We start from the raw sequence: 27,708 nt of genomic DNA, 5'->3' as shown, positions 1-27,708 counted from the left end.
CACAGTATTTCCTGCTGCATGGCAGGACTGGTAGCGACCCCAGGCAAAACAGGACCCTCGGGAGGCTACGGCAGCAGCTGCAGACCTTCTGCAGGCAACAGCAGCAGCGGACCCTCGGGAGGCGACGGCAGCAGCAGCGGACCCTCGAGAGGCGACGGCAGCAGCGACGACAGCAGCAACAGCAGCGGACCCTTGGGATGCAAACTCGGGAGGGGAGCCCCTCGCCATGTTGGCGGCAGCGGGAGCTCCACTTCTCCCTCGTTCCCTGTAACTGGTGGCTCTCTAGGCGATGCGGAGCAACAGGCAGCCCCAGGCGATGTGCAGCAACAGGCAGCCCCAGGCGATGCGGAGCAACAGGCAGCCTCAGGCGATGCGGAGCAACAGGCAGCCCCGGGCGATGCGGAGCAACAGGCAGCCCCGGGCGATGCGGAGCAACAGGCAGCCCCGGGCGATGCGGTATGCATGAAATGGGAGTTCAGTTTACTGACCAGTTGGAGCCTGTCATCCAAGTTGTTTCCTTGTGATATTCATGTGTATTGAACTGTTTGAACAAGCGCTCAATTCCTTGTGTGCCTTAAGGCATTAAAGCACAAGACCACTTCACTTTTTTTTTTTTTTTTATAATCAAGCATTGAAGGGTCACTTTTCAACTTCTCTCCCTAGGTATTCCCAGACTTCCTGAGCTACACAAACCATCTCTATTACAAGCCTGCCAGCGTTGGCATCATCACCAGGGTTAATATGGCTGATATTCTCCTCGAATGCCGTTACCCGAGGTACTGTACCAAGCAAACGGGGACCTGAGGGGCCGTATCTGAACTTCACACTAAATCACTTTGCTGCTGGTCACTCGCTTGTACCAGGGTTCAAGTCTGCTGTAGTATAAGATTTGGGCAATTCTATTGAAGCCAACATTTCTTGTATTCCTGTGTTATCTCAAATAGGATGCCAGTGATGCATGATACCCCTTACAAGGATGTGGTTTTTTATTTTTCAGAAGGTGGAATGTCAGCAGCAGCCCCATAAAACCAACCTGGGTGCCCTTCACATCAACAGCCTCTACAGAGCAAATCCTGGACTTCTCCTTGCTGCTCATGAATGGTATGAAGGAATGGGCTGGGGATGGGGTTTAATCAGAACCTGGCGCTTGTCTTTGAACATTAAGACCAGTTTCCCTTGTATTGGATCCTGAAGTTTAATCTTCAAATGGTCTTTAACCTCCCCTCCCAGAATTTATAATTGCGGGATGCTGTGTGACTTCCAACCCTATAGGGCTCGACTATATTTTCAGCTTTTATCGTATGTATTAATTTTATGGGCTGAATAAATGTGTTTCTTGTAATCTATCAAATGTTATACTTGAGCAGCAAGATAGCTTCCAATTCAAGTCACAGCACATGAATATATACACCTGTTGTAATTACTGTGAAATAGTCTTTAAAGATTTGTTTTATTGGAGGACATTTATCTTCAGAAGTGCCACAATGTATTGATACAACAAAACAAAATTGTTAACGTTTCACTTGTGTAGCGGATCTGCCATTGAGAGAATCAAACTAGGTTTCTGTGTGTTTGTATATAGAGTTTTACTCTATTGGGAATATACAGAGTTGCACATCACTGCTTGTATGACTGTTTACTAAAATAAACTGCCTATCCTTTTAAAATTAACTCTTTTTGCAACTACATCTTTAGTTTGTTTTTTCTTTACACAATGCCATAGGTGTTTTTTTTTCCCCATGCAGTGCATATACTGCAGTATAGTACTCATGTCTTTACTATAGTTTTAAAATAAAGTAACATGTTTAGGTGATATTGCAAGCTTGCAATTACATTTAATGTGTACAAAAACTTCCCATTCTACAGTAATGTTAGTGTTTTAAAAACAATATTTGTTGAAAGCCAGTCATGCTTTACCAGTGTACAAATGATTATCAAAATGAAACCATGATGTAAAGTTAAAAGCATCGGCAGATCCTGTTTTATGCGTCGGTTCAGTGCTGCTTCATTGGGTTATGGACGATAAATTGTTGCAAAAAAAATGTATCGTGACTTGCCCCTATCCCGGGGTGTCCAATCTCGGTACTGGAGGGCCATTCCACTCCTGGTTTAACATGTAAAATGATATAATAAACTACATTTGGGTGGAGGTTTAATTAAACTATTTAGAACAGGGTTGGAACGAAGACCTGGACTGGAAGGGTCAATGTTGGACACTCCTGCCATATCCTCATTTCATGTGTGTTCAGACATTGTATTGAATAGTCTGCCTTAACTGAACAGAAGTTAACTTTCACCTTTTTCCAGAAAGTCTGCCATGAAGTGCATGGAGCAGGAGTGGCTGAAGTTGGGCCCTCTACTGGTCTTTGTTCTAAACTATGTAGTTAAACCTTTTATCCAGACCCGGAAGTAGTTTGTCCATTTAAACCGGGATGGGCAGGGCCCTCCAAGACTGACTTGACACCCTGTTTGTTGCCAGTGCACGATTCCTCTGCCAGCTAACTGGAGTGGTCCTGTAGTAAGGATTTGGTAGTGCTTTCTTTCCTGTATTGTATGTTTTAATGCTGGTCTCTTTTCAATGTGTCTCCTTGCTTCCTGTTCCAGATAACTGGAGTGGTCCCAGAGTCTCCAATGTCATCTACCTGGGTGACGTCCTTCACATCGAGGCTTCTGTTGCCGTCGACAACCACGTGCCGCTACGGCTGTACTTCGACAGCTGCATCGCGACCCTGAGTGACCACAAGGACTCTGAGCCCAGATAAGCAGTCGTGGACAAGCTTGGGTGAGAACTGGAGTTACTTCAAACACACTGGCTCATGCTGCACTCTGCTTTATTGAACCTGTTTCAATGCTGTGTGTTGGAGGTGTAACCCTCTCCTCATGTTCGTCTCCTGTCTCTCCCAGCTGCCTGATGGATAGCAAGTCTCAAGACTCCTCCTCTTCATTCACTAGACCTGCTCTGAACAAGCTGCGCTTTGACATTGCTGCTTTCAAGTTCCAGGGCAATTCCAGGAGCATGGTAAGGCTTAGCTAGACCTGGGTCCTTTTTAATCAAATCTACAATGACCAACGTTGCCTTCTGGTGCACTGATTTGCTGTGGTGTGTTTGACCACATTCCCATTGTGACTTCCCCTCTTGTTTCAGATCTACGTGACTTGCACACTGAGGGCAGTCAATGCTGACTGATGTAACTTAAAACGCGAGTATCGATGTTTCTTAAACTGCACAGACGCCATTTCTTAATCGGTGTTAAGTTTATTTCATACATGCAGGGAAACCAGTCCAAGTATAGAACTGATTACCAGTTGTTACATCTTTTACATGACCTTAAATACCCTTCTGCATAGGTGTCTCTCTCTCTCTCTCTCTCTCTCTCTCTCTCCTCCTCTTCCTATAACACTCAACCAATGGCAAAGGGACAACACATTATTTAATGTGTGGCGACCTCTGAACTCTGTGCATTCTTCAGACCCCTGGTGCCCAAAAAGGTCCATACATCTGGTTTTTGTCATCTTCCTTGTTCCTATCTCTCTGTTTTGCCTGAGACCCTTTGAGTCCAGTGGCATTATCTCTTATTCTCCCTGTAAACCTTTGGGGCCAATGGCAGTCCCTGGGAGCCTTTTTAGCTCCTTTATGCTTTGTATTCCAAAAGTCTTAGAGCCTGGCCCCTTCTGGTCCACAGCATTATCTTGTTAGCTTGCAGTCAATGTTGGACAAGAAGCTTGTAGATGCAAGGTCTCTTATCAATTGTTAGCAGTACATGCAATTTGAACCAAACAGTCTGCTATCTGCAATATTAGTCTCTCTTCAGAAAAGAACACCAGTATAGCTCTGCCAGTACACATGTGTAGCAAACTGCTAATCAATTGTCAATCCATGTTTTCCAACACTGACAAACCAGCTGATGCCTCCAATAAGGCCTGCTCCTACCAGAAGCAAACTTACAGGTAAGCTCTTGCAGTGGAAGAGTGATCAGATCCTCTGCTGAACAGACTAGCCTTTAAATCCAGACCCTGCCCCCTTATTCCACCATGCTATTGTTTTGGCTCCAACAGACCCGGTCTAACTAAGCAAGCAGTCCCAACATCTCCAGTTCTGATGAGCACCTGTGGGATGAACGTTGCCATTACAAATTGCAGTCCTGGCAGCTTACCTCTGGCACAGTTGCAGCTCTCCTTGGAGTACAAGCTCTGCCACACTCCTTCCAACAGTCTCGGCTTGGAGTAAATTAATTCGTGGCCATCCCATATTGGGTGATGGTGCTCCTAATATTATATGCAAGGCTTTTTGTTCACACTGATTGTGTGTGGGGTGTGTTTTTTTTTTTTTTTTTAAATTCTGCTGTGCCTACCTTTCAGGTGGGTCTCTGAGGATGGCTCCTCTGCAGTGTGTGGGTGCTGTGACTCCGGCTCCTGCTCTGGGACACCCTAGTTCCTCACAGGCCCTCTTCCTCCCAGGCAGGGAAGGAGCTACAGGATTCCTGCAGAGATCAACCAGCCCAACTGGAGCGGAAAATGGTTGCAGGAGAGAGCGGCTCCTCTTGATCCAGGTACTGCCTGAACGCCCAGCCTGGGCGAGGCCTCTTCATAGGACTGGAACTCTAACCGAGCTGCACAAATACTGTCACTTGGGAACTCCAATTAATTTAGTCTTAAGCGTTCTAACCAATGCTTTAAATTCAACTAGTTACCATTAACATTAATGACTGACCTTTGCAGTAGGTCAATTGGTCTGATTGCAGCTAGATCATTTATGAGGTTTTTAAACACATGAAAGGATCAGGAAGCTGCAACAACTTGTTTTATTTTTCACATCTACATGTGCCAAAGCATTTCTAACCTAATTTTTGCCTTCAGTGGAGTTTGCCCTTGTGCTCCCCTTTAACCGAGTTGCATTGTGGAGTAGCTCAATCACCAGTGCATTCATTGGTTTCAGCAATGACACTAACCTTGCCCTCTTGTCTCTCTCCCTCTGTGTAGCTGGCCAGGACCCCCAAGTGCATGTAAAGGAGATCACCATTGCCCCCCTGACCGTGGTTCATGTAGTCCGAGATCATGCTCAGTAAGGAATCCCTGTACCACCCCCTGCAGCTTGTGGAAGAAGTGCAGGGTAAGTGCAGCTCTCAATGCTACTGAGCTCTGAACCAGCTTGCTTTTAATGGAGGGATTAGCCTGCTTTTATGTATTTATCTAAAGAGTGTAACAGTTGTTATTTCAAATGAAAGACTTAGTACTTGTAGTCTGCATTGTCATCTACTGTTCCATTACTCCTGTAAGTAGTGTATACACTAAGCTATAGCTGGTTCAGCATCAGGCCAGAGTGTGTTGACCAATCCCAATGTTTCTGTACATGAGTGAGTAGATAGTGATGCTCTTGGAGTTGCTACTCCTGAGTCGTCAATGGGTGTGGCTTCCCTCCCGCACTGTCCTGTTAACCCCTCTGTCTCGGACTCGGGCTCCTCCTGTGCCTGTGCTGGCAGTCTCGGCTGTGGCTCTGGCTCTCTCCTGTGCTGTCCTGTTGGCTGTGTTCCTGAAGAGGCGCTCCCAGTCTAGTGACAAACTGCTCTCTGTGTCTTCATGATGTGTTTGAATAATTAAAGCCTTGTCAAAGCTAATGGAGTTGCTCGGTGGGTTGTGTGATTTGGTTCCCTTTTTAATAGGGGGTGTTTCATAATATCGATGCTTGAAGATACAAGTCCTTTTACCCAAACTGCACAAAGTGACATCTCTTCTATAATACATGCAATGTATCTATAATTGTGGAACTATACTCTCAATGCCAGATCTTTTTGATTCCTAGAATCTGTAACTGAATATTCAACTGACATATTAAATTGAACAGTGACTGCATCAAAGTGGTTTAACTTGTACACTAACCTCCTTATTTGCATTTCCTGAAACTTTTTTTTCTCTTCAATGGTTACTGTATTGCCCTGCTACTCAAACAGTACTCTGTGTTAACTAAGGGATGCCTTGGCTTCATTCACTCTTCAGAACTCTGATCATGCTTTCTACAGGTGGAGTGTTTTTAAGGCAGCCATACTTACTTAAAGGCACATCTTCTCAAACCAGGAAGAGAAATCCAGTGCTGTAGGAGACTAGCAAGAAGTGTTGCAGCCAAATCCAGCCTGTTTTTAACCCTTGGATTTTCTCTTCATTTTAATCGCCAAATATCTGGAGACCCTCAAGTTTTGTAGCCTAAATACTACCCTAACTGTTCCCACATGTTGCAAAGGGGGATCATTGGGAATATAAATTAACGTGGTGTGAACACTGTCTGATTTAATAATAGAGGACACACTAGAGGAAGAATAACAAGGAATACACCAGAAACCCCTGAACTGCAGAGTGTCTATGTGGGTGAATAAAGAAGCTGTCTGCCAGCATGAACTGCCTTTCCTGTGTAACCAGCGCTGAATCACTTTGTAACTGACTGTTTGACCCATACTAAAAACACACACTGATGGTCTATCAGTTACATGTCCCAATTTTATTTGTCCTATTTATATTCTAAACACATGTTATAGATATGTATAAAGAATAGTCTTTAGCTTGTATTTACATTTTATATAATTTAGAAAGGAAACACATTTTGTATCAACACATGTTTCATGTAAATGTATATTCATTGTAGGAAAGCTGTAGCTAACAAAATAGTTCTATACATTTTCAATATTCACAAACGGTTTGATATAAAAGTGTCCCAGGTCTCTATCAGCAGGAAAGTGAGTGTCCTACTGGGGAAAGGGCCCTGGTGCTTGCCTCACTTCCCTGCTATTGGGTGTATTTCCTGTTAAACCTTGTCTATGTACCCAAGCAACCTGGCTTGTGTCTGAAACATCACAGTTCTCTGAACTTTTCTTTTTGTTGGTTAGATTGTTGATATATTTTCTGTTTCAGTCGTCACGTCCTGTCGACTTTTTAAAGAAGATTAAAGAGCTCTAGAACATGTCTTCTCTCCAAGCAGAGCCCTGCAACACCCTGCCCCCAGTGGATGTAAGAAATATCACAGTTATACTACAGAGGGGTGCTTTCAAGTTTTGAGTAAAATAGTATACAAAGTGATTCTAAACAACAACAATACATAGCTGACAGAGTGCAATCAGGGTGCAGCACTGTTGAGTGGGCTTGATCCACAGCAATGCTTCAGTAAACTACAGCATTCATCCTGCCTTCCAGAGTAATCAAGGGACCCGGGATATACCTGGGCAAATCCAATCAGGTAGACAGGCAATCTTGTTTTTTTTTATTACTCAAATTGCTAAGCTGGTCACAATGTTCAGCTAGTATGCTAATCAGTATTAGCATACAACTGTTGCTACCTTCAACAGAGAATTGCCAAGGTATGAAAATGTGACCGCTGATCTGCACCCATCAAGTTTTACTACCTTCAATACAAAACATTATCAAAGTATGATATACAGTATTTTAACTATCTATCAATTGTTAGACCCACAACAATTACCACAATACTGTATTACATTTTCACAACACACAGGATTCAGTCTACATGGGAACTATATTGATTTATTATTATTATTTGTATTATTAATACATCTATTTGTGTTAGTTCCGTATGAGTTCCGATACCATTTATCATGTTGATATTAGTTTGAAAATAAGTCATGTTAATTATATTACATTATTTTAGTTCTGCTATATCTTGTAACAATTGTAAGTCGCCCTGGATAAGGGCGTCTGCTAAGAAAATAAATAATGGTGGTACACATACCAAAACTTGGCCAGTGGAATGTCAGAAAGTGGCACATTGTCAGATTTTGGTACAGATGCAATAAAGATCTGATGGGTGTTTTCTTATTGTCAAACATTAATTATGCATTATTTTTTGCAAACTTAAACTGGAAACAGACAACGAATTTCTCTAAAGACAATAAAATAAATTCACTACGAACAAGACAAAATGAAAAGTCCACCGCAAAGTTCCAGAAGTAAAAAATGAACAAGACCCAATGTCTTGCATATGATAAATATTTGCATACTGTTTTCTTAATGGTGGGAACATATGATAAAATAAATTTTAAAAGATTTAAAAGTGCGAAAAAAGCATAACCTACCAGATTTGAATCAGCGTTTTTGGCAGAAGTTTAGGCATGCGCGATCAAGGCAAGTGGCTGTCTACCACTTTGTACCGCGTAACTGAAAATGACACTACCCCGTTAGTCCCTCTGGGTATACTTTTTGTAAATACCCCAACAACTTAATGTTTTGATATTAAAACAGTAACATAACAATACTTAAAAGCAGCAATGCACGCATGGAAAGGAACGTAGAACTATTTTGTATCAGTTTTGCTTGGCAAGTTATAGAACGGCGTCTTGTGTAATACAAGGGCGGTAATAAAAAGCAGGCTATAGTGCCTCATAGTGGGAAGCGCTTAATGCGTCCGGATTATATAATAACATGTAGTCCGAGGGATGCTTTTCTATTGTGTTGTATTTATTTTTCTGAAACATAAATAATAATAATAATAATAATAATAATAATAATAATAATAATAATAATACCATAATTATAAATGAATGTCAGATTTCAGTCACCGATCAGTTTACACTGATCCAATTGTTTAGTTACGGATGCAGTTATATTATTCATTTAAATAAAGTAATTGATGAGAAGAAAACTCCATTATAACAACTACAGTTGTTCACACAGAAGTTGCTTATACCGTTGGAGTAGAAAACGAATTCTAGCTGGGTAAAATGCATTGCATATGTACAGTACTGTAGAAAGCACAGTATCTTATATGAAGAAAGGGATGCGCTGTTGCAAGGGGGACAGTTTGCACGCGCTTAGAACAAGAGATGTACAGGATAATAATCTGTTGAACACAGCACTCGAATTCGCATCTTCACTAAATCTAAAATACCTGATAACTCACGCCTCAGTCTTACTGCAGACTGAACCGAGCCCTTTCTGCTCCCATCCCGCTCGCTACTGCGTATGCGCAAATGCTCTACGTTTCGGGGGGGAAAAATAAATCCATGTAGGCTACCCAGTTGATTTTATCAGAATTGTAATTGGATTATCTTTTCCAAGTCATGTAAACACAGGTCAGTTTTCCGAATAGGCTCTACATTCGTTTTCTGAAAACTTGATCTCATGTAACCGAATGCTTGTCCGTGTATAATTGTTTAATTACCCAACCAGGTTTAACACGTTAATTAATTCCGGGGAGTATAAAGGTGCTGGCTACGCGTTTATCGGTATGCAGCTGCAGTGTTTGATTCTGAGCTGAAGAGTTTACAATGGGGACGCGCAGTGTTCAGACAGCGCTTTCGCTCGCTTTGATTTTACTTGTGCAGCTCCACGGCGGTTTCGGATGGAGCTGGTCGGATCAGCTGGTTTATAACCCCGTGCTGTTTACCGCGCCGAGAGCGGTATTTCAGGCAAAGCCCACCCCTCTCTCCGTGCAGAGAGCTGACCTGTCGCTGTTGAATTCGGTCACCCTGGACTGCAGGAAAGACGCCATGGTCGTGACGGTGAACCGGGACTTGTTTGGGATCGGCTACCTGGTGAGCAGCGCCGACTTGAGCGTCGGGTCCGCGGGCTGCTCTGCTGCCTCCTCCGACAGCGTCGCTAACACGGTTTTGTTCAGCATCCAGCTCCAGGACTGCGGCAGTACTTTCCAGGTAACCCTGCGTGTCGATCGCATTTGTAACTGCGGTAGCCAATAACGTAAACTGTCTCGCCCAGCTTTCCTTATTGCTTGCACTTGTGTGACGTTCTCCAATACAGTAGTGCGCACATTTACAACACTTAGGTTTGTATTGGCTGTATGTACCAGTCTGCATGATGAGAGGCTGTGAGAATTTACGTTTTCGGTCAGTAATAGGTCATATAAAGTCCGTGTGAAAATGTTGGACCACTTTGTGCTATGATTAAGCATCTTAAACAACTTCTCAAGTTTCATGCTTGTTAACATCTGTGGTCATGTGTTCTTGTTGTTTTTTTAAATGACTTGCATGCGTGGCCTATTCAACTAAATTAAACTACTATTTTACTAAATTTTAGAGCTGGTCATTCCAAATGGTCAGATTCCTCCTTGATACTAGAGTTGCACTTAAATGTAACAAGGAACTGTTTGAACTGCCCCATTCCTTGTGTACTGTGAAGGGATTAAAGCACAAGACAACTTCACTATTTATTTTATTAAAAAAATTAAAGGGGTTCCTTCAACTTTCCGTAGGTATTCCCAGACTTCCTGAGCTACACAAACCATCTCTATTACAAGCCTGCCAGCGTTGGCATCATCACCAGGGTTAATATGGCTGATATTCTCCTTGAATGCCGATACCCGAGGTACTGTACCAAGCAAACGGGGGACCTGAGGGGCCATATCTGTAAACTTCACACTAAATCACTTTGCTGCTGGTCACTCGCTTGTACCAGGGTTCAAGTCTCTGCTGCTGTAGTATAAGATTTGGGCAATTCTATTGAAGCCAACATTTCTTGTATTCCTGTGTTATCTTAAATAGGATGCCAGTGATGCATGATACCCCTTACAAGGATGTGGTTTTTATTTCTTTCAGAAGGTGGAATGTCAGCAGCAGCCCCATAAAACCAACCTGGGTGCCCTTCACTTCAACAGCCTCTACAGAGCAAATCCTGGACTTCTCCTTGCTGCTCATGAATGGTATGAAGGAATGGACTGGGGTTGGGGTTTAATCAGAACCTGGTGCTTGTCTTTGAACATTAAGACCAGTTTCCCTTGTATTGGATGCTGAAGTTTAATCTTCAAATGGTCTTTAACCTCTCCTCCCAGAATTTATAATTGCGGGATGCTGTGTGACTTCCAACCCTATAGGGCTGGATGAGTAATATTTTCAGCTATTGATTACACTGTAACATTTTTTTTTTTGTTCCTGGGTAGTAAGTGTTATTTCCTAATTGCTTATGCCTCAAAAGTATAGAAAATGGCTATTCCCCACAAACTTTGCTTTTGTGACCAGGACAGTGATATTTTGAAATTTACCTATTTTCCAGATACTCGGTGCTGAGTAAACTTGGAGTAACTTCTAGAACTTTCCAGTAATATAAATAGTAGTATAAATACAGGGGCCTTAAGCCCACCAGTTTAGTTCCAGCTGCCTAAGTGGATACATATCTGCATTTTTCTGAGATGGCTTCAAGAAGCAAAGTTTGTGGGGAATAGCCATTTTCTATACTTTTGAGGCATAAGCAGTTGGGGAAATAACACTTACTACCCAGGAACAAAAATTGTGTTGCATAGTGTTATCATATGGATATTATGATTTATGGGCTGAAATGTGATTCTTCTAATCTATCAAATGTTTTATTTGAGCATCAAGACAGCTGGCAGTTCAAGTCACAGCACATGAATATAAATACACATGTTGTAATTACTGTGAAATAGTCTTTAAAGATTTGTTTTATTAGAGGACATTTAACGTAAAGTAATGAAATGTATTAATACAATAAAACAAAATTAGTAATGTTGCCTGGAAGCATTAGTTTTCTTCACTTGTGGTGTATCTGCCATTGAGTGAATCAAACTAGGTTTTTGTGTGTTGTATAGAGTTGCACATCACTGCTTGTATAACTGTTTACTAAAATAAACCGCCTATCCTTTTTAGAAGTTAACTCTATGCAACTACCATTATTTTACACAACGCCATGGGAACATATCCCTTCCCCATGCAGTGCATATACTGCAGTATAGTACTTGTCTCACTGGTTTTAAACATGTTGAGGTGATATTGCTAGTTTGCCATATTTTCTTCTTGCAATGTGTGTACAAAAAACTTCCCTTTCTACATTAATGTTAGTGATATTTTACAAACAATATTTGTGCTGAAAGCCAGTTATGCTTTACCAGTGTACAAATGATTATCAAAATGAAACCATGATGTGAAGTTAAGCCTCAGCAGGGCCTGTTACGTGTCAGTTCGGTGCTGCTTCATTGGGTTATGGGCGATATAAATTGTTGCAAAAAATATCATGACTTGCCCTTATCCCGGGGTGTCCAATCTCTGTCCTGGAGGGCCATTCTATTCCAGGTTTAACGTGTAAAATGATATAAGCTACGTGGAGATTTAAACTATTTAGAACAGAGCTGGAATGAAGTCCAGGACTGGAAGGGTCAACGTTGGACACCCCTGCCCTATCTTCATTTCATGTGTGTTCAGACATTGTATTGAATAGTCTGCCTTAACTGAAGACAAGTAAACTGTCACTTTTTTTTTTTACCCAAAAGTACTTCATGACAGACATAGAGTAGGAGTGGATGAAGTTGGGCCTTCCACTACTGGTGGGGTGGATTATCTTAGTTTGGGGGGGGGGGGTTTAAAACTTTATCTAGACCCTGGAGTAGTTTTTGTCTGTTAAACCTGCAGTGGAAGGGCCCTCCTCTGGCATGGAGGGTTCATTCAGCTGTTTATTGCCAGTGCATGATTCATCTGCCAGAAATTGAGTGGTCCTATATTAAGGATTTGCTAGTGCTTTCTTTCCTGTAGTAGAGGTTCTTGTATCGTGTGTTATGTCTCCTTGCTTCCTGTTCCAGATAACTGGAGTGGTCCCAGAGTCTCCAATGTCATCTACCTGGGTGACATCCTTCACGTTGAGGCTTCTGTTGCTGTCGACAACCACACGCCGCTGCGGCTCTACGTTGACAGCTGCGTTGCGACCCTGAGCGACAACAAGGACTCTGAGCCCAGATACGTCATCGTGGACAAGCTTGGGTGAGAACTGGAGTTCCTTCAAACACACAGGCTCGTGCTGCACTCTGCTTTTATTGAACCTGTTTCAATGCTGTGTGTTGGAGGTGTAACCCTCTCCTCATGCCTGTCTCCTGTCTCCCAGCTGCCTGATGGATAGCAAGTCTCCAGACTCCTCCTCTTCATTCACCAGACCTGCTCTGAACAAGCTGCGCTTTGACATCACTGCGTTCAAGTTCCAGGGGGATTCCAGGAGCATGGTAAGGCTTGGCTAGACCTGGGTCCTTTTTAATCAAATCTACAATGACCAGTGTTGCCTTCTGGTGCATTGATTTGCTGTATGGTGTTTGACTACATTCCCATTATGACTGTTCCCCTCTTGTTTCAGATCTACATGACTTGCACACTGAGAGCAGTCAATGCTGACAAACCAGCTGATGCAGCCAACAAGGCCTGCTCCTACCAGAAGCAAACCTACAGGTAAGCTCTTGCAGTGCAAGTGATCAGATCCTCTGCTGAACAGATTAGCCTTTAAATCCAGACCCTGTCCCCTTATTCCACCATGCTAGTTTGTGATTGGCTGTAGCAGACCCATCTACCTAAGCGAGCAATCCCAGCATCTCCAGTTTTGATAAGCACATGTGGGATGAACTTTGCCATTGCAAACTGCAGTCCTGGAAGCTTACCTCTGGCACAGTTGCAGCTCTCCTCCAAGTACAAGTTCTGCCACCCTCCTTCCGACAGTCTCGGCCTGGAGTAAATTGATGTAATTTGTGGGCAACCCATATTTGGTGCTTCTAATGTTGTATGCAAGTCTTTGTTCACACTGATTTTGTGGTATGTGGGTATTTATTTAAGGAGCTAGGTTATTCCGTGCCCTATGTTCTAATCCTGTATGAATCATTTCATACTCCTGCAAAGATTTTCATTTCAAGTTTGGCTATTCAATATCCTCTTGTAGAAATATTGGTTCCTCCCTGTGTGTGCACTGGTTGACATGTATGATCCTTGAGTGTTGGGACAGTGGAGGTTCTGCAGATCTGTAGCTCTGCACAGTCCTTTGTATACTAGCTGGCTCTCTGTTACCTATCCTCCTGCTGCGCATTCCTTTTCTCGAGGTGGGTCTCTGAGGACGGCTCCTCTGCAGTGTGTGGGTGCTGTGATGCTGGCTCCTGCTCCGTGACACCCCGGTTCCTCGCAGACCCTCCTCCTCCCAAGCAGGTGGGCCGCTTGGGGATTCCTGCCGGGATCAACCAGCCTGACTGGCGTGGAAAGTGGCTGCACAAGAGAGCAGCTTCTCTTGATCCAGGTACTGTCTGAACACCCAGCCTGAGCGAGGCCTCTTCATAGGACTGGAACTCTAACCAAGCTGCACAAATACTGTCACTTGGGAACTCCAATTTAATTTAGTCTTAACCCTTTACTGCCCAGTGTCCAATATTTGACTTTGAGAAAGTATGGGATTGTAACACTTTACTGCCCTGGGTAAGAGTTCTAACCACTGCTTCAAATTCAACTGGTTGCCATTAACATTGACTGACCTTTGCAGTAGGCCAATTGGTCTGATTGCAGCTTGACCATTTGTGTGAGTTTAAACACATGAAGGGATCACATACCAGGAAGCAGCTACAACGTGTTAGTCTTTCACATCTGCATGTGCTGAACTGGAAATGAGATGCGTTCTGTTAAATGGAAGAAAATGGGCACCAGTGGCTTGGCTAGGGCTAAAGCATTTCTAACCTAATTTTGTCCTCCTTTTTACAGTGGAGAGTTTGACCATGTGCTCCCCTTCAATGGAGTTGCATTGTGGAGTAGCTCAATCACCAGTGCATTACTTGGCTTCAGCAATGAACCTAACCTTGCCCTCCTGTCTCTCCCCCTCTGTGTAGCTGGCCAGGACCCCCAAGTGCATGTAAAGGAGATCACCATTGGCCCCCTGACCGTGGTTCATGTAGTTGGAGACCATGCTGTCGTGCTCAGTAAGGAGTCCCTGTACCACCCCCTGCAGTTTGTGGAAGAAGTGCAGGGTAAGTGCAGCTCTCAATGCTACTGAGCTCTGAACCAGCTTGCTGTCAATGGAGGGTTAGCCTGCTTTATCTGTATTTTACCTTGAGTTAAGTTGTACATCTTTCAAATGAAAGACTTAGTTTTGGTACTTGTAGTTTGCATTGTCATCTACTGTTCCATTACTCCTGTAAGTAGTGTATACACTAAGCTATAGCTGGTTCAGCATCAGGCCAGAGTGTTTCCCAGTCCCAATGTAAACCCCCCATATGTTTCTGTACAGGAGTGAGTAGATAGTGCTGCTCTCTGCAGAGTTGCTACTCGTGAGTCTTCAATGGGTGTAGCTTCCCTCCTGCACTGTCCTGTTAACCCCTCTGTCTCTCCTGTCTCAGACTCTGGCTCCTCTGTCCCTGTGCTGGCAGTCTCTGCTGTGGCTCTGTCTTGCGCTATCCTGTTGGCTGTGTTCCTGAAGAGGCGCTCCCAGTCTAGTGACAAACTGCTCGCCGTGTCTTCCTAATGTGTACATCTTGGGTTTTGAATAATAAAAGCCTTGTCAAAGCTATTGTCGTTGCTCGGTCATGTGTTTTTATAGGAGCTGCGTGTTGCATAATAGATGCTTGGTGGACATAAGTCCTTGCATCTAAATCTGCACAAGGTGACATCTCTTCTATAACGCATGCAATGTATCTAGTATTGTGGAACTATACTCAGTGCTATACTGTTGCCCTGTATGACTTCAATCTTTGGTTCTTAAGACCAGTAGAGGGTGTAACTGAACATTAAACTGAACAGACTAGAAGTGCTGTAATTTAAATACACTAGACTCCTTATTTGTAGTTCATGAAACCAGCAATTAGTAGTATTACAATATAAAGGTTAGTTAAGTTCCTTTAACTGCCCTGCCTTCTTAAATAACACTAAGTGGTTGCCTTGGCTTCCTCCACTGTTCAGGCAGTCCTACTTGATCAAAGGCACATGTGATCCAGCAAAGTAAGATAAATCCAGTACTGCAGTAGACCAAAGTGTTGTGGCTAACTCCAGCTGTCTGCTTTTAAAATGGAGCATGTCCTGAGGGTTAGTCACAAAATATGAAATCCCAATTGTGGCTTTCACCATTTGTTTACCTATCCTTGCAACAATTCAGTGATGTCTGTTTCAATGTAAGAAGAACTCCAGTCTGTCCTGACAAGGACAGTGTGTCAAAACAGAAACTTTGCTTGAGTAATAACTAAACTTTAAGCAGTCCCTGGCTCCTAATCAGATGGCAAAGCCATTTACTGATGCATCTAAAACAATACTGCACAGAAATACAGTAGAAAGTTTTCCAACCTTTCTGGTATTCACTGGGTTTGAACACAAGTCTTTCAATCATGCTACTGATAGCTGTGCTAAACCCCTTCCTGAATACCGTGCTACTCAAATGTATCTCATAGAAAATAAGACGGGGGGTAATTTAGTTGTGATGTTGGCATTGTATGGTTACATGACATAACAGCGAAGCCAAAACTGCACCGATATTCCGGCGACAGACATTACAGCACTGACCATAACAGTTATACGACATCACCGTGCCGAACTACAATTCCCAGAAGACTGCAAAGTTCATAATAGCGTCACTTACCAGCAACTCTGACACGAGTCAGAGCGGGGTTCACCACGGGTTTTCTGATTGCAGAAGACTATAGTTTGTTTTTTGTTTTTTTTCGCTGTTCCCATACAGCGCCATCGTAATTAGACTGGTAAATACGATCAGTAAAACCTCCATGCAATAAAAGCGTGTTTCTACGAGCATTGTTTATGTAGTTGGACTAAATATCGTTTTTTTTTTGTTTTGTTTTGTTTTTTGTTTTTTGTTCACTGGTTGCAGAATGAAACCCCTGAACTGCAGAGTGTATGTGGGTGAATAAAGAAGCTGTCTGCCAGCATGAACTGCCTTTCCTGTGTAACCAGCGCTGAATCACTTTGCAACTGACTGTTTGACCCATACTAAAAACACACACTGATGGTCTATCAGTTACATGTCCCAATTTTATTTGTCCTATTTATATTCTAAACACATGTTATAGATATGTATAAAGAATAGTCTTTAGCTTATATTTACATTTTATATGATTTAGAAAGGAAACACATTTTGTATCAACACATGTTTCATGTAAATGTATATTCATTGTAGGAAAGCTGTAGCTAACAAAATAGTTCTATACATTTTCAATATTCACAAACGGTTTGATATAAAAGTGTCCCAGGTCTCTATCAGCAGGAAAGTGAGTGTCCTACTGGGGAAAGGGCCCTGGTGCTTGCCTCACTTCCCTGCTATTGGGTGTATTTCCTGTTAAACCTTGTCTATGTACCCAAGCAACCTGGCTTGTGTGTGAAACATCACAGTTCTCTGAACTTTTCTTTTTGTTGGTTAGATTGTTGATATATTTTCTGTTTCAGTCGTCACGTCCTGTCGACTTTTTAAAGAAGATTAAAGAGCTCTAGAACATGTCTTCTCTCCAAGCAGAGCCCTGCAACACCCTGCCCCCAGTGGATGTAAGAAATATCACAGTTATACTACAGAGGGGTGCTTTCAAGTTTTGAGTAAAATAGTATACAAAGTGATTCTAAACAATACATAACTGACAGAGTGCAATCAGGGTGCAGCACTGTTGAGTGGGCTTGATCCACAGCAATGCTTCAGTAAACTACAGCATTCATCCTGCCTTCCAGAGTAATCAAGGGACCCGGGATATACCTGGGCAAATCCAATCAGGCAGACAGGCAATCTTGTTTTTTTTTTGATTACTCAAATTGCTAAGCTGGTCACAATGTTCAGCTAGTATGCTAATCAGTATTAGCATACAACTGTTGCTACCTTCAACAGAGAATTGCCAAGGTATGAAAATGTGACCGCTGATCTGCACCCATCAAGTTTTACTACCTTCAATACAAAACATTATCAAAGTATGATATACAGTATTTTAACTATCTATCAATTGTTAGACCCACAACAATTACCACAATACTGTATTACATTTTCACAACACACAGGATTCAGTCTACATGGGAACTATATTGATTTATTATTATTATTTGTATTATTAATACATCTATTTGTGTTAGTTCCGTATGAGTTCCGATACCATTTATCATGTTGATGATATTAGTTTGAAAATAAGTCATGTTAATTACATTACATTATTTTAGTTCTGCTATATCTTGTAACAATTGTAAGTCGCCCTGGATAAGGGCGTCTGCTAAGAAAATAAATAATGGTGGTACACATACCAAAACTTGGCCAGTGGAATGTCAGAAAGTGGCACATTGTCAGATTTTGGTACAGATGCAATAAAGATCTGATGGGTGTTTTCTTATTGTCAAACATTAATTATGCATTATTTTTTGCAAACTTAAACTGGAAACAGACAACGAATTTCTCTAAAGACAATAAAATAAATTCACTACGAACAAGACAAAATGAAAAGTCCACCGCAAAGTTCCAGAAGTAAAAAATGAACAAGACCCAATGTCTTGCATATGATAAATATTTGCATACTGTTTTCTTAATGGTGGGAACATATGATAAAATAAATTTTAAAAGATTTAAAAGAGCGAAAAAAGCATAACCTACCAGATTTGAATCAGCGTTTTTGGCAGAAGTTTAGGCATGCGCGATCAAGGCAAGTGGCTGTCTACCACTTTGTACCGCGTAACTGAAAATGACACTACCCCGTTAGTCCCTCTGGGTATACTTTTTGTAAATACCCCAACAACTTAATGTTTTGATATTAAAACAGTAACATAACAATACTTAAAAGCAGCAATGCACGCATGGAAAGGAACGTAGAACTATTTTGTATCAGTTTTGCTTGGCAAGTTATAGAACGGCGTCTTGTGTAATACAAGGGCGGTAATAAAAAGCAGGCTATAGTGCCTCATAGTGGGAAGCGCTTAATGCGTCCGGATTATATAATAACATGTAGTCCGAGGGATGCTTTTCTATTGTGTTGTATTTATTTTTCTGAAACATAAATAATAATAATAATAATAATAATAATAATAATAATAATAATAATAATAATAATAATAATAATACCATAATTATAAATGAATGTCAGATTTCAGTCACCGATCAGTTTACACTGATCCAATTGTTTAGTTACGGATGCAGTTATATTATTCATTTAAATAAAGTAATTGATGAGAAGAAAACTCCATTATAACAACTACAGTTGTTCACACAGAAGTTGCTTATACCGTTGGAGTAGAAAACGAATTCTAGCTGGGTAAAATGCATTGCATATGTACAGTACTGTAGAAAGCACAGTATCTTATATGAAGAAAGGGATGCGCTGTTGCAAGGGGGACAGTTTGCACGCGCTTAGAACAAGAGATGTACAGGATAATAATCTGTTGAACACAGCACTCGAATTCGCATCTTCACTAAATCTAAAATACCTGATAACTCACGCCTCAGTCTTACTGCAGACTGAACCGAGCCCTTTCTGCTCCCATCCCGCTCGCTACTGCGTATGCGCAAATGCTCTACGTTTCGGGGGGGAAAAATAAATCCATGTAGGCTACCCAGTTGATTTTATCAGAATTGTAATTGGATTATCTTTTCCAAGTCATGTAAACACAGGTCAGTTTTCCGAATAGGCTCTACATTCGTTTTCTGAAAACTTGATCTCATGTAACCGAATGCTTGTCCGTGTATAATTGTTTAATTACCCAACCAGGTTTAACACGTTAATTAATTCCGGGGAGTATAAAGGTGCTGGCTACGCGTTTATCGGTATGCAGCTGCAGTGTTTGATTCTGAGCTGAAGAGTCTACAATGGGGACGCGCGGTGTTCAGACAGCGCTTTCGCTCGCTTTGATTTTACTTGTGCAGCTCCACGGCGGTTTCGGATGGAGCTGGTCGGATCAGCTGGTTTATAACCCCGTGCTGTTTACCGCGCCGAGAGCGGTATTTCAGGCGAAGCCCACCCCTCTCTCCGTGCAGAGAGCTGACCTGTCGCTGTTGAATTCGGTCACCCTGGACTGCAGGAAAGACGCCATGGTCGTGACGGTGAACCGGGACTTGTTTGGGATCGGCTACCTGGTGAGTAGCGCCGATTTGAGCGTCTGGTCCGCGGGCTGCTCTGCTGCCTCCTCCGACAGCGTCGCTAACACGGTTTTGTTCAGCATCCAGCTCCAGGACTGCGGCAGTACTTTCCAGGTAACCCTGCGTGTCGATCGCATTTGTAACTGCGGTAGCCAATAACGTAAACTGTCTCGCCCAGCTTTCCTTATTGCTTGCACTTGTGTGACGTTCTCCAATACAGTAGTGCGCACATTTACAACACTTAGGTTTGTATTGGCTGTATGTACCAGTCTGCATGATGAGAGGCTGTGAGAATTTACGTTTTCGGTCAGTAATAGGTCATATAAAGTCCGTGTGAAAATGTTGGACCACTTTGTGCTATGATTAAGCATCTTAAACAACTTCTCAAGTTTCATGCTTGTTAACATCTGTGGTCATGTGTTCTTGTTGTTTTTTAAATGACTTGCATGTGTGGCCTATTCAACTAAATTAAACTACTATTTTACTAAATTTTAGAGCTGGTCATTCCAAATGGTCAGATTCCTCCTTGATACTAGAGTTGCACTTAAATGTAACAAGGAACTGTTTGAACTGCCCCATTCCTTGTGTACTGTGAAGGGATTAAAGCACAAGACAACTTCACTTTATTTATTTTATTAAAAAAATTAAAGGGGTTCCTTCAACTTTCCGTAGGTATTCCCAGACTTCCTGAGCTACACAAACCATCTCTATTACAAGCCTGCCAGCGTTGGCATCATCACCAGGGTTAATATGGCTGATATTCTCCTCGAATGCCGATACCCGAGGTACTGTACCAAGCAAACGGGGGACCTGAGGGGCCATATCTGTAAACTTCACACTAAATCACTTTGCTGCTGGTCACTCGCTTGTACCAGGGTTCAAGTCTCTGCTGCTTTAGTATAAGATTTGGGCAATTCTATTGAAGCCAACATTTCTTGTATTCCTGTGTTATCTTAAATAGGATGCCAGTGATGCATGATATCCCTTACAAGGATGTGGTTTTTATTTCTTTCAGAAGGTGGAATGTCAGCAGCAGCCCCATAAAACCAACCTGGGTGCCCTTCACTTCAACAGCCTCTACAGAGCAAATCCTGGACTTCTCCTTGCTGCTCATGAATGGTATGAAGGAATGGACTGGGGTTGGGGTTTAATCAGAACCTGGCGCTTGTCTTTGAACATTAAGACCAGTTTCCCTTGTATTGGATGCTGAAGTTTAATCTTCAAATGGTCTTTAACCTCTCCTCCCAGAATTTATAATTGCGGGATGCTGTGTGACTTCCAACCCTATAGGGCTGGATGATTAATATTTTCAGCTATTGATTACACTGTAACATTTTTTTTGTTTGTTCCTGGGTAGTAAGTGTTATTTCCTAATTGCTTATGCCTCAAGTATAGAAAATGGCTATTCCCCACAATCTTTGCTTTTGTGACCAGGACAGTGATATTTTGAAATTTACCTATTTTCCAGATACTCGGTGCTGAGTAAACTTGGAGTAACTTCTAGAACTTTCCAGTAATATAAATAGTAGTATAAATAAAGGGGCCTTAAGCCCACCAGTTTAGTTCCAGCTGCCTAAGTGGATACATATCTGCATTTTTCTGAGATGGCTTCAAGAAGCAAAGTTTGTGGGCAATAGCCATTTTCTATACTTTTGAGGCATAAGCAGTTGGGGAAATAACACTTACTACCCAGGAACAACAATTGTGTTGCATAGTGTTATCATATGGATATTATGATTTATGGGCTGAAATGTTATTCTTCTAATCTATCAAATGTTTTATTTGAGCATCAAGACAGCTGGCAGTTCAAGTCACAGCACATGAATATAAATACACATGTTGCAATTACTGTGAAATAGTCTTTAAAGATTTGTTTTATTAGAGGACATTTAACGTAAAGTGCCATGAAATTTATTAATACAACAAAACAAAATTAGTAATGTTGCCTGGAAGCATTAGTTTTCTTCACTTGTGTGGTGGATCTGCCATTGAGTGAGTCAAACTAGGTTTTTGTGTGTTGTATAGAGTTGCACATCACTGCTTGTATAACTGTTTACTAAAATAAACCGCCTATCCTTTTTAGAAGTTAACTCTGTGCAACTACCATTATTTTACACAACGCCATGGGAACATATCCCTTCCCCATGCAGTGCATATACTGCAGTATAGTACTTGTCTCACTGGTTTTAAACATGTTGAGGTGATATTGCTAGTTTGCTATATTTTCTTCTTGCAATGTGTGTACAAAAAACTTCCCTTTCTACATTAATGTTAGTGATATTTTACAAACAATATTTGTGCTGAAAGCCAGTTATGCTTTACCAGTGTACAAATGTTTATCAACATGAAACCATGATGTGAAGTTAAGCCTCAGCAGGGCCTGTTACGTGTCAGTTCGGTGCTGCTTCATTGGGTTATGGGCGATATAAATTGTTGCAAAAAATATCATGACTTGCCCTTATCCCGGGGTGTCCAATCTCTGTCCTGGAGGGCCATTCTATTCCAGGTTTAACGTGTAAAATGATATAAGCTACGTCTGCGTGGAGATTTAAACTATTTAGAACAGAGCTGGAATGAAGACCAGGACTGGAAGGGTCAACGTTGGACACCCCTGCCCTATCTTCATTTCATGTGTGTTCAGACATTGTATTGAATAGTCTGCCTTAACTGAAGACAAGTAAACTGTCACTTTTTTACCCAAAAGTACTTCATGACAGACATGGAGTAGGAGTGGATGAAGTTGGGCCTTATACTACTGGTGGGGTGGATTATCTTAGTTTGGGGGGGGGGGGGTTTAAAACTTTATCTAGACCCTGGAGTAGTTTTTGTCTGTTAAACCTGCAGTGGAAGGGCCCTCCTCTGGCATGGAGGGTTCATTCAGCTGTTTATTGCCAGTGCATGATTCATCTGCCAGAAATTGAGTGGTCCTATATTAAGGATTTGCTAGTGCTTTCTTTCCTGTAGTAGAGGTTCTTGTATCGTGTGTTATGTCTCCTTGCTTCCTGTTCCAGATAACTGGAGTGGTCCCAGAGTCTCCAATGTCATCTACCTGGGTGACATCCTTCACATTGAGGCTTCTGTTGCTGTCGACAATCACGTGCCGCTGCGGCTCTACGTTGACAGCTGCATTGCGACCCTGAGCGACAACAAGGACTCTGAGCCCAGATACGCCATCGTGGACAAGCTTGGGTGAGAACTGGAGTTCCTTCAAACACACAGGCTCGTGCTGCACTCTGCTTTTATTGAACCTGTTTCAATGCTGTGTGTTGGAGGTGTAACCTTCTCCTCATGCCTGTCTCCCAGCTGCCTGATGGATAGCAAGTCTCCAGACTCCTCCTCTTCATTCACCAGACCTGCTCTGAACAAGCTGCGCTTTGACATCACTGCGTTCAAGTTCCAGGGGGATTCCAGGAGCATGGTAAGGCTTGGCTAGACCTGGGTCCTTTTTAATCAAATCTACAATGACCAGTGTTGCCTTCTGGTGCATTGCTTTGCTGTCTGGTGTTTGACTACATTCCCATTATGACTGTTCCCCTCTTGTTTCAGATCTACATGACTTGCACACTGAGAGCAGTCAATGCTGACAAACCAGCTGATGCAGCCAACAAGGCCTGCTCCTACCAGAAGCAAACCTACAGGTAAGCTCTTGCAGTGCAAGTGATCAGATCCTCTGCTGAACAGATTAGCCTTTAAATCCAGACCCTGTCCCCTTATTCCACCATGCTAGTTTGTGATTGGCTGTAGCAGACCCATCTACCTAAGCGAGGAATCCCAGCATCTCCAGTTTTGATAAGCACATGTGGGATGAACTTTGCCATTGCAAACTGCAGTCCTGGAAGCTTACCTCTGGCACAGTTGCAGCTCGCCTCCAAGTACAAGTTCTGCCACCCTCCTTCCGACAGTCTCGGCCTGGAGTAAATTGATGTAATTTGTGGGCAACCCATATTTGGTGCTTCTAATGTTGTATGCAAGTCTTTGTTCACACTGATTTTGTGGTATGTGGGTATTTATTTAAGGAGCTAGGTTATTCCGTGCCCTATGTTCTAATCCTGTATGACTCATTTCATACTCCTGCAAAGATTTTCATTTTAAGTTTGGCTATTCAATATCCTCTTGTAGAAATATTGGATCCTCCCTGTGTGTGCACTGGTTAAAATGTATGATCCTTGAGTGTTGGGACAGTGGAGGTTCTGCAGATCTGTAGCTCTGCACAGTCCTTTGTATACTAGCTGGCTCTCTTACCTATCCTCCTGCTGCGCATTCCTTTTCTCGAGGTGGGTCTCTGAGGACGGCTCCTCTGCAGTGTGTGGGTGCTGTGATGCTGGCTCCTGCTCCGTGACACCCCGGTTCCTCGCAGACCCTCCTCCTCCCAAGCAGGTGGGCCGCTTGGGGATTCCTGCTGGGATCAACCAGCCTGACTGGCGTGGAAAGTGGCTGCACAAGAGAGCAGCTTCTCTTGATCCAGGTACTGTCTGAACACCCAGCCTGAGCGAGGCCTCTTCATAGGACTGGAACTCTAACCAAGCTGCACAAATACTGTCACTTGGGAACTCCAATTTAATTTAGTCTTAACCCTTTACTGCCCAGTGTCCAATATTTGACTTTGAGAAAGTATGGGAACATACCCAGGGCAGTAAAGGGTTAAGAGTTCTAACCACTGCTTCAAATTCAACTGGTTACCATTAACATTGACTGACCTTTGCAGTAGGCCAATTGGTCTGATTGCAGCTTGACCTTTTGTGTGAGTTTAAACACATGAAGGGATCACATACCAGGAAGCAGCTACAATGTGTTAGTCTTTCACATCTGCATGTGCTGAACTGGAAATGAGATGCGTTCTGTTAAATGGAAGAAAATGGGCACCAGTGGCTTGGCTAGGGCTAAAGCATTTCTAACCTAATTTTGTCCTCCTTTTACTGTGGAGAGTTTGACCATGTGCTCCCCTTCAATGGAGTTGCATTGTGGAGTAGCTCAATTACCAGTGCATTACTTGGCTTCAGCAATGAACCTAACCTTGCCCTCCTGTCTCTCTCCCTCTGTGTAGCTGGCCAGGACCCCCAAGTGCATGTAAAGGAGATCACCATTGGCCCCCTGACCGTGGTTCATGTAGTTGGAGACCATGCTGTCGTGCTCAGTAAGGAGTCCCTGTACCACCCCCTGCAGTTTGTGGAAGAAGTGCAGGGTAAGTGCAGCTCTCAATGCTACTGAGTTCTGAACCAGCTTGCTGTCAATGGAGGGTTAGCCTGCTTTATCTGTATTTTACCTTGAGTTAAGTTGTACATCTTTCAAATGAAAGACTTAGTTTTGGTACTTGTAGTTTGCATTGTCATCTACTGTTCCATTACTCCTGTAAGTAGTGTATACAGTAAGCTATAGCTGGTTCAGCATCGGGCCAGAATGTTGCCCAGTCCCAATGTAAACCCCCATATGTTTCTGTACATGAGTGAGTAGATGGTGATGCTCTGCAGAGTTGCTACTCCTGAGTCTTCAATGGGTGTAGCTTCCCTCCTGCACTGTCCTGTTAACCCCTCTGTCTCCTGTCTCAGACTCTGGCTCCCCTGTCCCTGTGCTGGCAGTCTCTGCTGTGGCTCTGGCTCTGTCTTGCGCTATCCTGTTGGCTGTGTTCCTGAAGAGGTGCTCCCAGTCTAGTGACAAACTGCTCGCCGTGTCTTCCTAATGTGTACATCTTGGGGTTTTGAATAATAAAAGCCTTGTCAAAGCTATTGTTGCTCGGTCATGTGTTTTTATAGGAGCTGCGTGTTGCATAATAGATGCTTGGTGGAGATAAGTCCTTTCATCTAAATCTGCACAAGGTGACATCTCTTCTATAACGCAATGTATTTGTGGAACTATACACTCAGTGCTATACTGTTGCCCTATATGACTTCAATCTTTGGTTCTTAAGACCAGTAGAGGGTGTAACTGAACATTAAACTGAACAGACTAGAAGTGCTGTAATTTAAATACACTAGACTCCTTATTTGTAGTTCATGAAACCAGCAATTGGTACTACAATATAAAGGTTAGTTAAGTTCCTTTAACTGCCCTGCCTTCTTAAATAACACTAAGTGGTTGCCGTGGCTTCCTCCACTGTTCAGGCAGTCCTACTTGATCAAAGGCACATGTGATCCAGCAAAGTAAGATAAATCCAGTACTGCAGTAGACCAAAGTGTTGTGGCTAACTCCAGCTGTCTGCTTTTAAAATGGAGCATGTCCTGAGGGTTAGTCACGAAATATGAAATCCCAATTGTGGCTTTCACCATTTGTTTACCTATCCTTGCAACAATTCAGTGATGTCTGTGTCAATGTAAGTGGTGGGGGGGGGGGGGGGGTTCTCCCTGCCACCCCCCCCCCCCCCCCCCCCCCCAAAGAAAAACTCCAGTCTGTCATGACAAGGACAGTGTGTCAAAACAGAAACTTGTCTCATTTGCTCAAGTAATAACTAAACTTGAAGCAGTCCCTGGCTCCTAATCGGATGGCAAAGCTATTTACTGATACGTCTAAAACAATACTGCACAGAAATACAGTAAAGTTTTCCAACCTTTCTGGTATTCACTGGGTTTGAACACAAGTCTTTCAATCATGCTACTGATAGCTGTGCTAAACCCCTTCCTGAATACCGTGCTACTCAAATGTATCTCATAGAAAATAAGACAGGGGTAATTAGCTGTGATGGCATTGTATGGTTACATGACATAACAGCGGAGCCAAAACTGCACCGATATTCCGGCGACGGACATTACAGCACTGACCATAACAGTTATACAACATCACCGTGCCGAACTACAATTCCCAGAAGACTGCAAAGTTCATAATAGCGTCACTTACCAGCAACTCTGACACGAGTCAGAGCGGGGTTCACCACGGGTTTTCTGATTGCAGTAGACTATAGTTTGTTTGTTTGTTTTCGCTGTTCCCATACAGCGCCATCATAATTAGACTGGTAAATACGATCAGTAAAACCTCCATGCAATAAAAGCGTGTTTCTACGAGCATTGTTTATGTAGTTGGACTAAATATCGTTGTTTTTTTTTTTTGTTTTTTTTTTGTTCACTGGTTGCAGAATGATGTTCAGCACCTGTCTTGATATATATTGTAGTGATAGTTAATCTATATCACTATAATATATTTGTATATGATTACCGGGATTGGGGACCAACACAAGGACATGATGTGTTTGGAATTTTTTTTAAAATGTATATTTTGTTTTTATTTTTTAAATAAAGAGTTTAACTTTATATTGTTGTCCTTGCTTCTCTGCCCTAGTGGGTTCAGTAGGGATACAACGTTTTATTTCTAGCATGGCGCTTTTATCCAGAGTGAGTTCGCTTTTGTTGTTTGAAATGAATGTTGTAATCAGATAGGCCCTAATTCCCCTTTATGTACTTGCTTGGCACGTAGTTTTTATTATTTCTAGTACTACTGCTAATCAGGGTATGTACACTATGTCTAATAAAAGGGCCTTTCAAAACACCCTTACAAATACATCAGAGATATTTACATCCGCTTTTTGAATTATCAAAGGCTTGATTCAATTCTTCCAGTGACAGCGTAAGACTGGCAGCTCTTCCCCATTCCCCGAACAGAAGCTTGTATTATTATTATTATTATTATTATTATTATGCATTCATATCTTTATTTGAATGAGTCTTCCACCCTGAAGGGCTCAGCGTATATTGCAATTTGCCAATATCCACAGTTGTTTGTCAAAGGTATCCCAATGTATACTTGTGTTACACACATTCAATGGTGATTTCTTGTTTCTTTGATAATATAGTTATTCAGGGATACAAGAACACAACACAAACAAAGCAGGGCGGAACTGTAACATGCTGAACTGACAGTTGTTTGTTTTGGAACTTTTTTTTCTTTTCTATTAGAAATCAGAAGAATATGTACCATCTATAGTTGCCATAAATA

At 42.3% G+C, this 27,708-nt stretch overlaps 1 protein-coding gene, 1 long non-coding RNA gene and 1 pseudogene across 3 annotated transcripts; all 3 read left to right on the top strand.

The window, feature by feature from the left end:
- The first annotated feature begins 1,002 nt into the window (after positions 1–1,002).
- On the top strand, positions 1,003–6,730 carry LOC131698619 (uncharacterized). Of its 2 annotated transcripts, XR_009307661.1 has the most exons (6): positions 1,003–1,101; positions 2,605–2,782; positions 2,905–3,019; positions 4,360–4,550; positions 4,981–5,110; positions 6,018–6,730. It is a non-coding gene; the product is annotated as an uncharacterized LOC131698619 (long non-coding RNA). The 2 variants fall into 2 exon arrangements; XR_009307660.1 differs by lacking the exon at positions 6,018–6,730 and having other exon boundaries at positions 4,981–6,009.
- A 2,491-nt stretch (positions 6,731–9,221) lies between these two features.
- On the top strand, positions 9,222–15,267 carry LOC117963852 (zona pellucida sperm-binding protein 3-like; annotated as a pseudogene).
- Positions 15,268–19,473: 4,206 nt separating this feature from the next.
- Positions 19,474–25,511, top strand: LOC117426952 (zona pellucida sperm-binding protein 3-like). Its single transcript, XM_058991200.1, has 9 exons — positions 19,474–19,902; positions 20,461–20,573; positions 20,804–20,907; positions 22,800–22,977; positions 23,092–23,206; positions 23,335–23,426; positions 24,063–24,253; positions 24,833–24,970; positions 25,335–25,511. The coding sequence occupies exons 1-9, from the start codon at positions 19,519–19,521 to the stop codon at positions 25,463–25,465; spliced, it is 1,446 nt and encodes a 481-aa protein (XP_058847183.1). The 5' UTR covers positions 19,474–19,518; the 3' UTR covers positions 25,466–25,511.
- Positions 25,512–27,708: the final 2,197 nt, after the last annotated feature.

This window comes from Acipenser ruthenus, chromosome 18 (genome assembly GCF_902713425.1).
Source record: "Acipenser ruthenus chromosome 18, fAciRut3.2 maternal haplotype, whole genome shotgun sequence".
Taxonomy (NCBI): domain Eukaryota; kingdom Metazoa; phylum Chordata; class Actinopteri; order Acipenseriformes; family Acipenseridae; genus Acipenser; species Acipenser ruthenus.
Note: the sequence above shows the minus strand (reverse complement) of the source record. Positions and strands in the feature narration are given on the sequence as shown.

Excerpts from the sequence above, each read along its gene's own strand:
- LOC117426952 (XM_058991200.1), top strand. The coding sequence starts at position 19,519 with ATGGGGACGCGCGGTGTTCAGACAGCGCTTTCGCTCGCTTTGATTTTA. Across the intron at positions 20,908-22,799 it reads CTCCTTGCTGCTCATGAATG|ATAACTGGAGTGGTCCCAGA; the intron begins GTATGAAGGAAT and ends TTCCTGTTCCAG. Across the intron at positions 23,427-24,062 it reads TACCAGAAGCAAACCTACAG|GTGGGTCTCTGAGGACGGCT; the intron begins GTAAGCTCTTGC and ends CCTTTTCTCGAG.